The sequence below is a fragment of the Parus major genome, chromosome 3, assembly GCF_001522545.3.
Source record: "Parus major isolate Abel chromosome 3, Parus_major1.1, whole genome shotgun sequence".
Taxonomy (NCBI): domain Eukaryota; kingdom Metazoa; phylum Chordata; class Aves; order Passeriformes; family Paridae; genus Parus; species Parus major.
In genome coordinates this window covers 52,777,078-52,792,145 of record NC_031770.1, presented here as the reverse complement: position 1 = coordinate 52,792,145, position 15,068 = coordinate 52,777,078, and the positions used below count along the sequence as shown (strand labels likewise).

Here is a 15,068-nt window from a genome sequence, read left to right as displayed (position 1 = left end):
TGACACAGTTGTAAGAGCAGCTGTCCCAGTCACTGCTCTGTGTGTATGTGCAGGTGAAAATCTGAGAATGTGGATTGCACCCATTGAGATGAGATGAGTTCTACTCTTTCAGACAGCTCTCTCAATTTTATTCAGATCTAACACACAGAGAAGTAATTTGTAAAAAATGGCTCAAGAAGCAAGTTTGCAGTGTTGGCTGCTTATAGTGTAAAGGATTGGCATGTATTTGCTACATGACAACATTACAGATCCAGAATACCTTATTCTTAGTTTTTGGAAGAAGACATGTGGCCTTGTCTAACAGAAAATAATGCATCCTGATTTATGGATGTTTGTGGCCACAGCTGTTTGATAACGAGTGAAGTATTCTGATATTTTGGTCTGTAGGTTTGCCGTAAGTGCTGCATACAATTGTTATTTCAATTCACTTACATGTGTCTTCACTGTTACATTCAGCTAATGCAGGACTGGGAAATAAAATTAATAGTGCTTATGCATGATGTTCACCACTGCAGAAAAAAATTAAGTTTACCCACCCCCTTCTTTATAGAGATTTAAATTTTATATAACCACTTTTTATTTTTAAATAAGTATTTTTCCTTTGTTCTGTGTAGGCCAGTGTTAGCTATTGTAGAAGTGGAAGTTCAGGAAGTCAATGAAGCTGCCCGTGACAATGTTTTCCGAGAAGTGTCATCCTTCCAGGGACCACTGGATGCCACAGTAGTGGTAAATCTGCTATCACCAACACCTGAAGAGAAGAATGAATTTCCTGAAGACTTGCGTACAGAGCTTATGCAGATGTTTGAGGATTATGGCACTGTTGTTCTGGTCAGGTGAGTCTGGGATCTGAAATGGCATGGCATCAATTAAAAACCACAGACTAGAAGATCCCTTTTGTCCTGACAGAGTTAACTTTGTTTTGGAAGGAAGTACGTAGAATTCCTTTGGTGCGCTTTCAATTCTTCATTAGAAATTGAATGCGTTTTGAATATCTTGTACCTCTCAACAACCTTTTAAAGAAATAATCTAACAGTTCTCTTGTCTGAATGGAAGAGAATTTTATTCAGGACAACACCTTAAAGCAGAGACTTTGATGTAAATCATCATCTTTAGATTCAGGCCTCACTTCCAAGCATTGCTGCTTCTGGTGGATCCTCAGGCCCTGCTTCACCTCCTCTGAGGGGGTCTGCTCTCTTCCACCACTCTTTCACACTTGGCAGGATTTCCTGGCAGCTCTCTTTCCTGGTGGGGGTTATTTTGCTTGTTTGTTAACAGTACAGCTTCTTGCAGAGTTATCACCCACTGGGTTTGAGAGGGAGACTGTGATACCTTCTGGCAGAGCAGCTTAATTTCATTCTGATTGATTCTCTACAGGGCTCCAGCACAGCTTTGAGACTTCTGTTTTGAGAAATACAGGCAAAAGACCTAACAGTTGACCTCTGGGAAACACTACCAAAAACTTGTTCATGTTTATTTGATTCATTTATTCGTGGAGAAGGCTGATGACCTGTTGTGTAGTTTTATGAAGCACCAACATAAGCTGAGGGTTCAAAAGCAGCCATGCAGGAAAAGCAGCACCACCATGCTTGTGAAGAAAATGAACAAGAAAACAACATGTCTTGGTGGATAGTTCTTGGTTTATTTTATTTTTAATTGCTTTAGATCTTAGTGGAATACTAGTCTTTGGGAGCATCACATGTCCTCTGAGGTGAAGGATATGCAGAACCATGGAAGTTAGTCCAGAGGGAGTGTAGATATTGCATTGGGTATCCTGTCAACAGCTACTGAGATGTTTGTCCTGCTGTTCCAGGGGTGATCCAGAAAAGGGCAGGGTGCTGGGGTCACACAAGGGAGGATTGGAGAAAAGAGAAGCCTGGCTGGGATAAATAGATCACCTGCTTCTCCTCAAAAAGTTGATTTGTGAAGGAAATACAACTAAAATCAAATGCATAGCACTGCATATGTAGCCTGTATATAGATCTATATGGTATTTTTCTATCATGCTAGCCTTCAAAGGGTTTTATTCAGTGGTGAAATAAAGTGTTTTTTCTCCTCTGCCTTTTTTCACAGGATCTGTGGAGGTCAAATGCTGGTGACATTTGCAGACAGCAAGTCAGCTCTTCGTGTTATGGATATAGATGGTGCCAAAGTAAGACTTCCTCAAACCTATAATAATAATTTCATAACGAATTTCTCAAAAGTGGTTGCTGAGAATGAGGTACTTGAGTTTCTACCTAAATCAAGTAGCATTATCTCAAGGAAAGTTAGTGCTCATGAAGCCCTTAACTTTCACATCTGCTGAGGCTATTCATGCAGTATTTTAGTTTCAGGATGGCATGAGGTGACTTTTCATGGATCCCAAGCAATGCTTAGGCTCTGGCCCCTGGCACCAGCTCAGAACACGTGGACTTCTTCATGGTTGTGGCCAATTGAAGCAGTTCTCTTGACCTTCTGTGTAGCTTTATACTGTTGCCAAAGCTTCCTCAGGATTGTGGTGTGGAGATTTTTTGTTTCTCCAATGTATCAAATAGGCTTCTTCCACTAAGCTGTAGCAACATGTTTCATTGGCTTCAGCGGTAAATCCAGCATTGGCAGTGGCTGTTTACCTTCCCATCCTCTGCTTTTCCTTCCCACACACATACTCTACAAATTATCAACCCCCTGTTGAAAAACTGTGGGGCTGCCCTGTAAACTTAATACTGAAATAATGGATTTAACTCTCATTCTTCTTTCATGTTTGCAGTTTTATCTTCTAATTTGACTACTGCCATTGATGTAATTTATAGCACAGACTGAAACACAGTTGAATGCACACAGTATGTAGTGGTGCTGGGAATATGAGTTAGGAACTTTTCAAACTGATTTTCCTGCCAAAGCTGCTGGCTCCTCTGCATTTTGGTGCAAATGTCATAGAGCAACACACTTAAACAGCTAAAGTCCTAATCTGTTTGAAAATACATGTTCCATATACATCATATATGAAATTTTCTGGTCAGAGTCTCCTTACAGGTGGCAGCAGGTACAAAACTCCTGTGTGTTTTAAAGCTGCTGTCTCAAAAATGGCACCCTCCCATGCCAATATTGTAATTCCAGTGTTTTGATGATATTTGATGGTTCACCTATTTCTCCAGTATTTCCCAAATGCAGAAGCATTACTTTTGAGCTGTGAAGCTCATTTTCTTTCAAGCATATTTTTAAAGTCTGAAAATGTGGTTATGGGAATAAGAAGAGTGTTGCCTTTCCATTTAGCTTCTGAACTGAAGCTTTAGTTGCCTCAATTTCTGAAGCAGTTGTACAGCTTGGTCAGAGAATGGTGCTAATAGCATCAGAGTCCTGTGTTCAATGCCTGTATGGGACATTCCCTTAACAGTTGGACGTGATGATCCTTCTGGGTACCATCCAACTCAGAATCTGTGATCTGTGTGATTCCAAACAGGCTGGCAGCACTTGCTTATTCTCTTCAAGCATTCTCATTTTGTAAAAGTGCTTGGCAAAGGGAAACAATTCTTTCTGTGTGCTTAGGTTAGAGGCCGAACAGTGAGGATCCAGCCCAAGACCAAGGACTGGCTAAAGGGCCTTCAGGAGGAAATTGCTCGAAAACGAGACAGTGTTGTCCCCATGTCCCCCACGGCAAACTCCCATCTTCTGGAAGAAAATTTTGACTTCTCAAGTTTGGACTATGAGTCAGAAGGTAAGCAACATGTTTCTAAGGTAAATAGTGAGAAATTGCTTTGCTGGCTTTGGTTGCAGAGAGAAGGTACAGTATGAGTGTCAGTGGCACCTTAATTTGTGATGAAGCCACATTTCTTAAAAAGACAACTGTAATTAAAGCTGGGACCTGACTCTGTGCCTGGGCATAGAACTGTTACTTAGATCATCCTGTCTGTTTAGTGTTACATGTTAGCAAATTCAATGTATGGTACAACTTGTCTGTAGAGACAAACTTGTAATGAAACACATGGGGTGATGTGTTTCATTCACATACAAGAATCTTGCCCAGCCAATAAATTTAATATTAAATTAACTGATAGTATAGATTAATTAATTGGTAGTATAGAGAGACAGAGAATGAATTTGCTCATTAATTCTTTGTTATCTAATATTTTAATCCAGGTGATATAGAGGATGAAGAGGAGTATTTAGAGGATGCTCTGTGTCAACACCTAGTAGCAGACACAGCAGAAGATATGTTGGAGCGCCCTGGACACTGCGCATCTGTAGCTCTTTCAAACAAATCTGGGCAACCCCCCCGTCTGTATAAAGGTAAAGTATCCACCTTCCTTAAGGTAAGACCTGAAGGATTGTTGTTTATTTTCCTGTTGTGTTGATTTCCCTGTTCATTTATATTTTCATTCTAGGTTCTCCTGTAGTACCTATTCATGCTCAGCTTCCCTTGAGTTAGGGACTGTTACTGAGGTCCTCAGGCATAACAGCAAATACAAATGATGAAACTTAAGTTCTCCTTCTCTCTAGGCCAGGGCAAGGCAGGAAAGCTGAAAAATGCTTGTTTTCCTTTTCTAGCTGGAGGAAATTAAATCTTTTCATCCATTTGATGTTGCTTGGCACCAGAACATACAAAAAAAATTGCATGCTATTTTCTTATTGGTGAGGGCCAAAGCAAAATCAAACCAAAAGAATCCTGTTGATTCAGTGCTGGGCTGAACTCTGTCCTTTGAGCAGCAGCAGAGGCAGAGCAGTCAGCTGTAAGGTGGTAGGTTATTGTGTTCAAATTACTTCAGAGGGCTGAATTTTCTCCTTTGTTCTAATTTGTTTTTTTTCTGATGGAGTCAAGATTCATAGAAAATATTTTTATTTATATATATATATACATATATATAGTCATTCTTTAGGTTCTTCATAAATGTGTTACCTTTTTCCTCGGTTACCTGGCTCATTTGCACATGATTGTGAAGTGACTTGGTAAAAAGTAGATAAAGCAGTGGATAGAAAATGGATAAAAACTGCAGCAAGAACTAGCCAAGCCAGTTGTGGTCTTACAACGGGATGTGATCAGGATGTGCTTCAGTGGACAAGCATTGACAGGCTGTGATATGTATTAAACACCTAATTGTGACAGCAAGTGATTCAGTAGCTGTCAGTCTGCACTCTCTCAGAAGTGCTTTGTCTTTTGATATAAAAGTGAAAACTTTTAATACCTTCAAAGGTTGAGTCAGAAGTAGAGTTCAAAAAGATTGAATGGAATTTGTACACTTACACACAGACAGATTTTCCAAACAGAGTGGTTTATGGCTTTTTTGCCCACCTTGAGTCATAGGCTGGGTTCAGTGTGGCCAGACCCAAAAGCCTCTCCCTGAGTAAAGGAGTAATCAGTCATTATTAAATACTGTGAAGTCAATCACTTTGTATTATAGGGTGCCTTGCCCTCCAAGCACCTCTGGCCTACTGTGTGATGATTCATTAAGCCACAGAGAATTGCAGTGAGTCTTGTCACTCAGACTAACTCTTCTCCACAAAAAATATCACAAAGTAAATAGAGGTTATGGAGTATAGTTTGAAGGAGGTCAGGGTGGGTTCATGATCTCACATAACTCAAAATATGATATATTCAATTAATCTTAAAGTGTCTGCAATTTCAGATTCTTCCATAAGCTTCCAATTCTGCCTGAGTAACTCCTAATTGAAGGTATGATGACTGTGTAGCTGGTAGCAGACACAGATGGAAAATAGTGACAGGCACAATAGTGTGTATGTGTGTTTCTGAGGTCAGGGAAGGGCACAGCTTCACGAAACTGATGTCCCTGCCAGCAGCCTTTCAGGGATGGAATTGAGTGGTAATGGCTGGCTTTTGTTGTGTTCAGTTTCACTGAACTTCAAACCATGCCTCCAGGTGCCTGCACGACTCCTTGGGTCCTACTGATGAGCCCGTGTCTGCAGCTTAGAAGTACTGAAAATGCAGCGAGCACGGGGAGGGCGGGCCGGGCAGACCACAGGCTCTGTCTCTGCGGCTGCCATCTGCTGCTGAGTGGGAGCAGGAAGCTGGGAGGCAGCTCGTGATTCCCTGCAGAGCACAGCTTTCCAAAAAACAAGAACTTGTTTACAAATGCCTGAAGTGCAAGAGACTGCTGCTGCATAATTCCTTCCTCATCTCTCCAAAACATAGGGACAAAACTAACCCCGGTGAATCTTGGAGCTCTAAAGAACGAGAGCTGCATAACTGGGCAGCCACGGCAGGGTGAGAGGACTGAAATGAAAGTCTTCACTATAACAGAGGGGGGAGAATAAAGCAATCCATACTTCCCTCTCCAGCTGTCAGAAAGGTTAAGATGGGATGAAAGACTGAGTAATTAGTGATGTAAGGTGCAGCAAACAGCTATCAGATTGAGACAGCTGTACCTGTTAGAAGATGTTGATGGAAAGCAGAGATTTTTCTCTGGTATAAAACCTGTTCTCCTGTGCAAGAAAAGGTGTCTAATCCTCAAATGGAATTCCTGTGTTTGAGATGGAAAGCAAGGAATTCACCATGACTAGCCATGACAGTTTGAGTGGAAGCAGGTTGCCACTAAGTCTGGCTGTGAAAATCCCAGAAACTAGCACGCTGCCCAGTAACCCTGGAATCAGTTGTGCTGGTGCAAACAGCTAATAAATGGTGGAAAGGGAGAGAGAGAGAAAGAAGCATTTGACAAAAGGGTAGATGTTTCCTGCAGTGGGAGCAGACAGACACTGGGGGAAGAGCAGAAAATGTGAATGGAGCTGTTGTGTTGCTGAGAGACCTGGCTGAGGCTTGCCACTCACAGTCACCTCTCTCGTGACCTCTCAGATCTGGTGTGCACCTCACCCAGTGGGTACCTAATACAGACATTTCTGAAATGTCCCTAGATGATGCAGACCTGGCCGATTTGAAGCGGGAGCTGGAGGCAAGTGGGGAATGCAGCCGCCGAATTCCAAGCAGGTCTTTGTCCATTCCTACCAGGCCTCGGCCGCTTCAGCCACCACAGAGGCCTCCCCCTCCTGGTGAGTTGAACATTGTTTAATGTGGTGCCGGCCCCAGCATTACTGCCATTAGTAATGGGAGAAGTTTGTCTTCAGGATGACAAATACACACCACAAAAAAATGTGTTTAGTAAGATAGAATAGCCCATATGTTTCATACCAGCTCACCACTCAGGTTAGTGGGTTAAGCAGCCACTTTGTGGCAATAAAGATTTTGGTATTTATGTGTGCTGGCTTCTGAAGTCACTGAGTGTTTTCCTGCAGTTTTTTTTATTCTTAATTAATTGTAATCAGAATTTTAAAAAACTTAGACAAAATACTTACTCTGGACGGTTTTTGTACTTTTCTTCTTTTGCCAGCAATTCTTGTGTTTATGAAGGAAATGCAAAGTAGATTATGATTTTCAGTGAGGCACAAAGGGAAGTGATGCTCTTTACCTGAGCTCTGCCCCCCTGAGATGCCACAACAGGAGCTGTGCTGCTCCTGTTTTTATGGTTACTTCTGGATGAAAGCTGATTGCTACATGAGCATAATCATCTTTGCCTCCTGTATTAGACAAGCTATACATCATGCTTTTCTTGCAGCCCAAAATTCTATTTTGTGTACATTTTCCAGACTTAAATTAGAAGTTCTCTGATGCTCTGTCTTCCTGATAGAAAATGAGCTCTTTAGGATTATTCCCATTCATTTCTGAGTCTGTTGCACAGAAGTGCCAACACTGGTATCTGTATTTCTGTGCCTAGAATGCAGTGTTAATGCTCAGCTGAGGTTATCTAATTAATTAAATGAAAGAAAGACTAACACAAAACTGCTTCCTGAAGCAGTTCAAGATTTTTAGAGGGTGATGGTATGCACATTGGTTTTGCTCCATTGCAGGTAAAATTTTGTACCAGCTCTTAAATGTAAAAAGCCATTTTTTTATTCCTCTTCCAGCTGGAACATCAGGCAAAAAGTCCCCCTCAGATGGTTCCCTCTCTCCAGGAAGCCATTCCACCTGCTCCATCCTGGCAACAGCAAAGCTGCTTCCCGGAGCCCCTCAGCAGCCAGTGAGTCCTGCTGCTCAGCATGGCCCCTTGCCATTGTCCTGATCCCTCCCATCCACACTGACAACCATGTACAGGATGCACCTGTTACACAAGGAAGGAAGTCCATCACATGTCTGAGCTGAAAATGCCAAGATAACTTCTTGTACTGTAATACTAAACTCCAGGCCCTGTTAGGCAGCAGAAAAATGTTAACAAATTAACAGGAGTTAGAAAGGCCAGTGAGGGAGAGGGAGAATGAGTGGTCTAAGACCAGAGCACTGTTGCTGCTTTCTTGAATTTTGCTAAAATGCTAACTTGAATTTTTAACTCCATTATCATCTGGTTTAATTATTTTTTCACCTCTGTTTTGGTGGGCCATGCTAGTGCCCAGAATGCAGGAAAAGTCTTGACCACTGCCAGCAAGGCTGTTAGTCCCCTGAGGAGACCAAGACCAAAATGTGGAAATGCACCCCGCCCCCTGTTCTGTCTTGCTGGATGAGGACCCTAACACATTGAGGAAGGGATGGCTATGGCATTCAGGCACTGGCCTTCTGTCAGCTGGCAGCAAAGATGTACAATTTGCTAAAAGATTCCCATTTCTTTAGTGTTTATAGATCACTGAGTAGCCACTTGCAAAAACTGAATCTTACAGATGTATGAGCTTAGCTGTAAAATTAGAGGTGTACAAGAAAAATCTCAGTTCTCTGAAGATGACTCGTTCTCCTATGTTTTTGTAAAGCCCAAAGTCCGGACTGGAATAAGCAAACCTTACAACGTCAAACAGATCAAAACCACCACAGCTGAGGAAGCAGAAGAAGCTATCAGATGTCTTATGGAGGCCAAAGGAGGTAAGCACAGCTTTCTGACTTCTAAAAATCTTTAAATAAAGAAAGCTGTAGGTGTGTTCATCTTGCCATAGCCCAGATGCACATATTCCTATTCAGAATTTCACCTGAACACATTCTTGCCAAATTGTATGTGGTATTCTCTGTCAGTTCTGATAATATTAACCTTTTTTTTCAAGGTAATTAAAATTTTATATTTTGTTGTAGAACCTGCTACTAGAAGAACCTAGGGTTATTTATGCCCAGATTTAGTCAGAAAAATTAAAATATAAAGATGGGATTTTACTAAACTGATGGTGCCCATGTTTGCTCAGAATTGCATAAAGGATATTTGCTGCTCTATTTACTGAATGCTCACTATTCCAAGCAGAACTACAGAGCAAATGCAGCTTTAGGAGAAATAACCTGGATTCTGTTCACTTTTGGACAGCAAATATAGCTGTAACCTAGATAAAAGCTTGCACTACTTCAGCTTGAATAGCTAAGCTAAAAGGCTACTCTGTGTTTAGGCTCTCTGCGTAGTCCCTGGAGAAGCGAGCTTCTTGCAAGGGCAAGTCAGAGCACAAAACTAGCTTGGGTACTGTCAATGTACCCTCCAGGGTTGTATGCAGTCTTTCTGCTGATGCTGTAAGAATGAAAATGGCTACCTGAGTTTGCAAGGCTCTCAGTTTAGGAGAAAATGATCCCCTTTCATTTATATGTAGAATGAATACAATCTGGAATAATTCCATTTATTTAGAAATATGATAAAGGCATCTTGATGTTTGTTCCTCAGTGGTTTTCATTTCATTTTGAAATCAGATTTACTCTCCATTGATTTGGAAATTCACATTCACTTGGTGTGGGTAAGAAAAGTAGTTTGGTCAGCATCACTTCCAGTCCCTTAGGCTATACCACCACTTGGCATTTACAGTTCTCTCCAAAGTACTCTACAAGATGCACTTGGTATCATTAACTTGGTTTTCCAGATAATGGCAAAAGGACACTCAGAGCTTGAGCCCAGGACTCCTGAACCCCCAGCCAGTGTTTTTTCCACTTGACCAAATGGTGGCACAGCACTGCTGATTTGGCATGAAATTATTTCAAACAGGGGAGTTTTTCCCTAACAGCCTCTTACAGATGTTACAGGATTGCAAAGGTCTGTGCTTAGCTCCAAAACCTACCTTCATGGCCTGAGTTGGCCCTATAGCCACAGGGAAACATGGTTGTGAAAGAAATTATCTTGAATCTATGTTCTGAGCAGGCCAAGATGCCATATTTGGTTTTACTTTTCAGGAGTACAGGAAGATGGAGTAAAGCCTGTTCCAACCAGAAACCAAATTTCCTCCAAACCTGAGGCTCTTCCCAGCATCACAAAGTCAACACAATTTCAAGGGTCGCAGGCAGGAGCGGTGCCTGTGCCTCATCGTCCACCACCCAAAGTTCCAACTCCAAAGAAGCCAGTGCCCCTGCAAAGGACCGGAGTCAAGGTGGAAAATGTAAGAGAGTTGCAGCAAAATGCATCCAGCTTCCATTACACAGTGTAAATGATGGAGGGGTGGGCTGGTTGTTTTTTGCAGGCAATCCAGTTGTGTCAGCAGGTGCTGGAATAATTTTGTGTATTTACAGCCACCAAGGCATACAAATGCAAGAAAAAGAGACATCTTCAGCTTTTCTTTTTGTCAGTCCATTCTCTTGTTTTTCTTCTGGTTTGTCTAAACCTTGTCAGGATTTAAGACTCACTTTATCACAGCCTCTATTTTTGACCATGAGTGGTCTGCTCTGTGAAGATTTGAGGTGGCTTCTTCTTCGTCAGTTCTGTGTCCTTTCTTGCTTTTCTTGCACACCTTGTAATGTGACTCAGCCTTTCAGTTTGAATTCTGGAGTCTACTCAAGAGTTCATGTTCTCAAAAATACAAAGCTGTAGGTGTTCAGGTTTTAATGTATGTCAGGTCTCTATAACAGAGACAATAGTTAACCTCTAGAGCTGCTAAAATGATTATCTAATTTATAAAGGAATTTGAGTACAAGAGAAAGACAAATATAACTTTCTATATTCTTCCTTTGACAGAATCTCTGCTAAAGGAAGTTCTCCTCCAAATTCTTAGGGCTCCTGCCTTACCTTCTTTTGGTAAAGGCATTCACCTCTTCTCTATAATGGACTTCACTATCTTTACTTAGCAGATTCACCAAAAAAAACCCCAACCCAGACAGCACAGTCTATGCCAAGGAGTGGTCAGTTTGTTTTGTTGAGGTTGTTGCCATTCCCAGGTCACTCTTGTAAGGTGCTGAGAGGGATTGCTATTTTGATGTTAGTTATGTGAGAGCTTCTGCAGGAATAGATCTATTTCAGTTTGACTCTGCCCTGGAATTCCACTCCTTCCTCCATGTGAGGGAGGTCAAATGGGAGTTGTGTACTTGAATACCTCTACCTAATCCCCCTCTACCACAGTCAAACGTAAACAACTTAACAGCACATAGGAAGAAGTGGCAAGGGATATGTCCAGCATGAGATACTGACTAAATATTTTGCCTGCATGAAAAATCCTGTGCATTACCTTTTAATACTACGCAAGAGTAATAAAGAATTTAAACGCTTTCATTGAATCACACAAAGTGTGAGAAATCTGAAGCAGCCCTTGCTCCTAGACTGAGCTGTGCTTGTTATTTATATACCATTAAATGGTGGATGTATGCTAGACTGGGCATTAAAGCTTATTTTTATCTTCAGTTGCCGGCATCAGTGAGACAGGACAGAGCCTCAATGGGTAATTCTTCTTCCATCTTATCTATCCAAATAAGCTGCACCTAAAGGCCTCCCTCTGCAATCCTGCATAAGTAATATTAGTCAGCAGAGAGATGTAACAAATAAATAACTCCTCAGAACTGTGTTAATTTGGCCCAGAGCAAAATCCTAACCTGAAAAGGGAGACGGTCAGAAAGAGCTGTGAGTGAACAGGCTTGTAGGGTCCTGGTCCTTCAGCAGCTCTCTGAAGGTGAGTGCAAGGCACGATGCATGAGCCCAGAGCCCAGGAGCTACAGTGGAGAACGGTGCTGTCAAGCCTCCTCTTTGTACTGCTTTTTTTTCTTCCAGGACTGTCAGCTTTTCTTAGTAATGCTGTCAATTAGACTTGCACCAGTAGTGACTCAGTGTTTAAGGTCCCTTTTTGTTCTCACATTTCTTCTTCCATTTCCTCCTCAGGCCACGTCTCCAGAAGATCTATTTGACCAACAGACAGCACAGTCTCCTTTTGGCTTACTAGAACCCCATCTAGAAGCTGGAGCTATTCTTAGTCCAACCAAGATCACTCCAGTCCCTAAGCCCAGAACACAAGCTGGGAAGCCTCAGGAGAGCAGGGGGAGCAGTGAAAGGCAGCCCCTGTCAGCAAGCACAGCTGAGGCCATTGTACTGCCTCCCCAGAACGCTCCCTTTGCTCCAAAGGTGCCACCACGAAGAAAGAAGTCAGCTCCTGCAGCTTTTCATCTCCAAGTTCTCCAGAGCAGTGACAGCCCCCTTTTTAGTGGGTCACTGTTCAACTCCAACAACAACAACCCTGGGTCTTGTCCCCAGACTCATGGCCCTGCTCGCTCGGGTCCCACAGCCTCTGCTGGCCCAGAAAACAGCACAACTCAGCCCTTGGCACCACGTGCTGCAGAACTGACGGCGAAGCTCCAGGGCCCTTCTGCACCAGCAGGCCAGCATCCACAACAACTGGATACCAGCTCCCTTCCAGAGAACACCAATCTTCTGGACCTGGACATGCATTCTTCCTTCCCTCTTTCCATACAGGCACCATCAGCTACTTCTTCAGCACACACTTCAGAAAATTTAAATCACCCCAATCTGAAAGATTTCAGTCACTGGGTTACATTTAGTGATGATGAAGACAGCAGTGCAGTGGCAGAAGGGTTCAACAAACTGCTCGTCTTAGAACAAAACAAAAACACCTTAATGAAAACAAATACTGATTTAGAATTGTAAATTTTGCCCTCTTATTTGTTCCAAAAGAAATCATAATTATGATGCAAAATAAAAAATAAATCTTTTTTTATTTAATTAAATAGGTCATCTGTCCATGCTACATTTCATTTTCACATTTAAAGATACGACCCCTGGAGGGAAGTACATAGAGAACATACAACCTAACATTACCTACAGTTCATTTGAAAACTTCCTTATTCTAAGTTATTTCTTTTTATTAATCTATCTTAAGATGTTTTATTTCATTTCAGGTACAAATCATATGTAAGAACATGTACGGAAAAAAGACATTAAGAAAAACATTTTCCTGTGAAATGTATATTTTAATCAATCTCTGTTTGAAATAAAGCATCCTTACTTCGAAGAGTTGGGCTGCCACAGTTATTTTGGAATGAACATCCAAAGGTGGAATGACAACAGCAGTAACACTGGTATTACTCTGCTGCAAGTTTCCAAAACTCACCCTGCTCTTTGTTCCCAAGCCCATGTCCAACAGCACACCTTGAAGAGGGATTGTAGATTTCCACATGCTGTTTCACTGCAAAGAAATGCTACAGGCTGCTTGTGCATTGCCTGTGCAGCTCCTGAGGAAAAATGGGGAATGGTTGGGACCAGCTGATTCCACAGGTATTGGCTTAGGCACGTCTTACGCTAAAGGCAGTTTGGCAATTGAGTACTTGTGTCCCTGTTCCCGCTCTGTGTCTTCATAGGCAAATGCCATGTCAGCCTTCTGTCTCCACCGTGTAGATGAGGAATGAGCTGGTCCTTCTTGCCTTGCCTGGGGGGTAGAACTGCACATGATAGATGCCATTTGTGCAAAGCAGGCAGTTAATAACCAGATTGCAACTTGTCATGGTAACTTGTTAAGCATCAAGAGCTTTCATTATTAAAGGAAGGAGAACATTTTTAAGCAGGTGGTGAAGCTGAAAAAACAACTAATTTTAAAAAAAAATAATTTAAGATGTATTTAAAAAGAAGTTGTTTGTTTTATTTTTTTTTCCTTTTTCCATAGGAAAATTAATTTGCTTGTTCTGAGTTTCCCAAACACTGGGAATTCAGCCATTTTCTTCCTCACAATGCCTACCTGTTTCTCTGCCACTGCCAAATTTTGAACACAAGACATCCTGTAAGAGGGGATGCTGCCTTTGAGCACCTGTCATCCTCCTCTGCTCTCTTGTTTGCCAGACACTTTAAAAAAATCCCCAGAACCTTCAAAGGCCAAGCCCATAAAGCCCAGTGCTAAGCTTCTTGCCTGAGTGTCAGTTGAACGTGGTTGCAGGCTGGTGAATAATATAAGATACTCGTTTCCCTACAAGATGATACAAAGCCTTTGCCTCTTAGTCCTCCTCTTAAAAAAAATACAGTGAAGATTTATGGGCACATCTCAGTATAGAACAGTAGCAGTAAAAGAGAAAGAGTAGGGAATATGACCACATCCAACATTTTCTGCAAAGATAATTAACAGCTCTAGGACAGCTAATTTACATGTTAATGAAAGTGTTAGCAGGAAAGCCAATTAAACTGGATTTATACAAGTCAAATAAAATCTGCTTTATTACTCTCCTTGAATAAGAGACGGATGTGGCCTTTAGCATTCTATCTTATGTCTGCGTCTGTGGCAAGCTGCCCGCTGAAGGATGAATCCCGGCAGTTCGCTGGTTTATGCTATCAGTGACAGCAGATATTGCTCAGTCGCAGCAAATCAAGGGAAGGGGACAGACAGTCCAGCTGAAAAGGTTACAGCACAGAATGAGGAATCTCCTGTCTCAATAAATTACCTTCCACACCGGTGCCCAACGTCCCAGCCAAGTGTTTTCTCAGAAGCAGGAGCTCGTGACCTGCTTGTGACCTGGTTCTAGTTTCAATGGTCAGAGGAAGCAAAGCAGAGCCAGACTTGTTCCATGTTTGGGAAATCACTACAGAGAACTCAGACAGCAGGAGCCAGTGATTCCTTCCTTCTCCTTTGGGATTAAGCCAGGCTCCACCATGTGAAAAGAGGCCAAGTAACCTGAACCCTTATTATTACCTGATGTCCACAACCAGGGAACCCACAGCACAGCTCTGTTCTCAGCTCTGCTGCCCATCCTCACTGGGACATAATCGATGGAAATGAGTGTCCTCAGGGACAGCTGATACAGAAATCAGTCTTCAGGGACATATAATGGGTTGTGGGGAGTGGTTATCCCCTGACATTTTTCCAGTCATGAGCCCAGCACTTGGCAAAAATTGATGGCAGCTGTGAAGCCAGGTACGGATGATTTACCAGATACAAGTCTACAAGTGTCT

General features: G+C 42.1%; 1 protein-coding gene across 2 annotated transcripts in view; it reads left to right on the top strand.

The window, feature by feature from the left end:
• SYNJ2 (synaptojanin 2) overlaps positions 1 to 13,148 on the top strand; it is a 66,156-nt gene extending 53,008 nt beyond the window's left edge. For both annotated transcript variants that reach the window (XM_015621581.3, XM_015621583.3), the window contains 9 exons: positions 615 to 833; positions 2,071 to 2,149; positions 3,523 to 3,691; positions 4,114 to 4,263; positions 6,838 to 6,972; positions 7,885 to 7,997; positions 8,716 to 8,824; positions 10,097 to 10,299; positions 12,003 to 13,148. In XM_015621581.3, coding sequence (XP_015477067.1) covers positions 615 to 833; positions 2,071 to 2,149; positions 3,523 to 3,691; positions 4,114 to 4,263; positions 6,838 to 6,972; positions 7,885 to 7,997; positions 8,716 to 8,824; positions 10,097 to 10,299; positions 12,003 to 12,782 — 1,957 coding nt within the window. In that variant the 3' untranslated portion in view covers positions 12,783 to 13,148. The remainder of the gene's footprint in view (positions 1 to 614; positions 834 to 2,070; positions 2,150 to 3,522; positions 3,692 to 4,113; positions 4,264 to 6,837; positions 6,973 to 7,884; positions 7,998 to 8,715; positions 8,825 to 10,096; positions 10,300 to 12,002) is intronic.
• Positions 13,149 to 15,068: the final 1,920 nt, after the last annotated feature.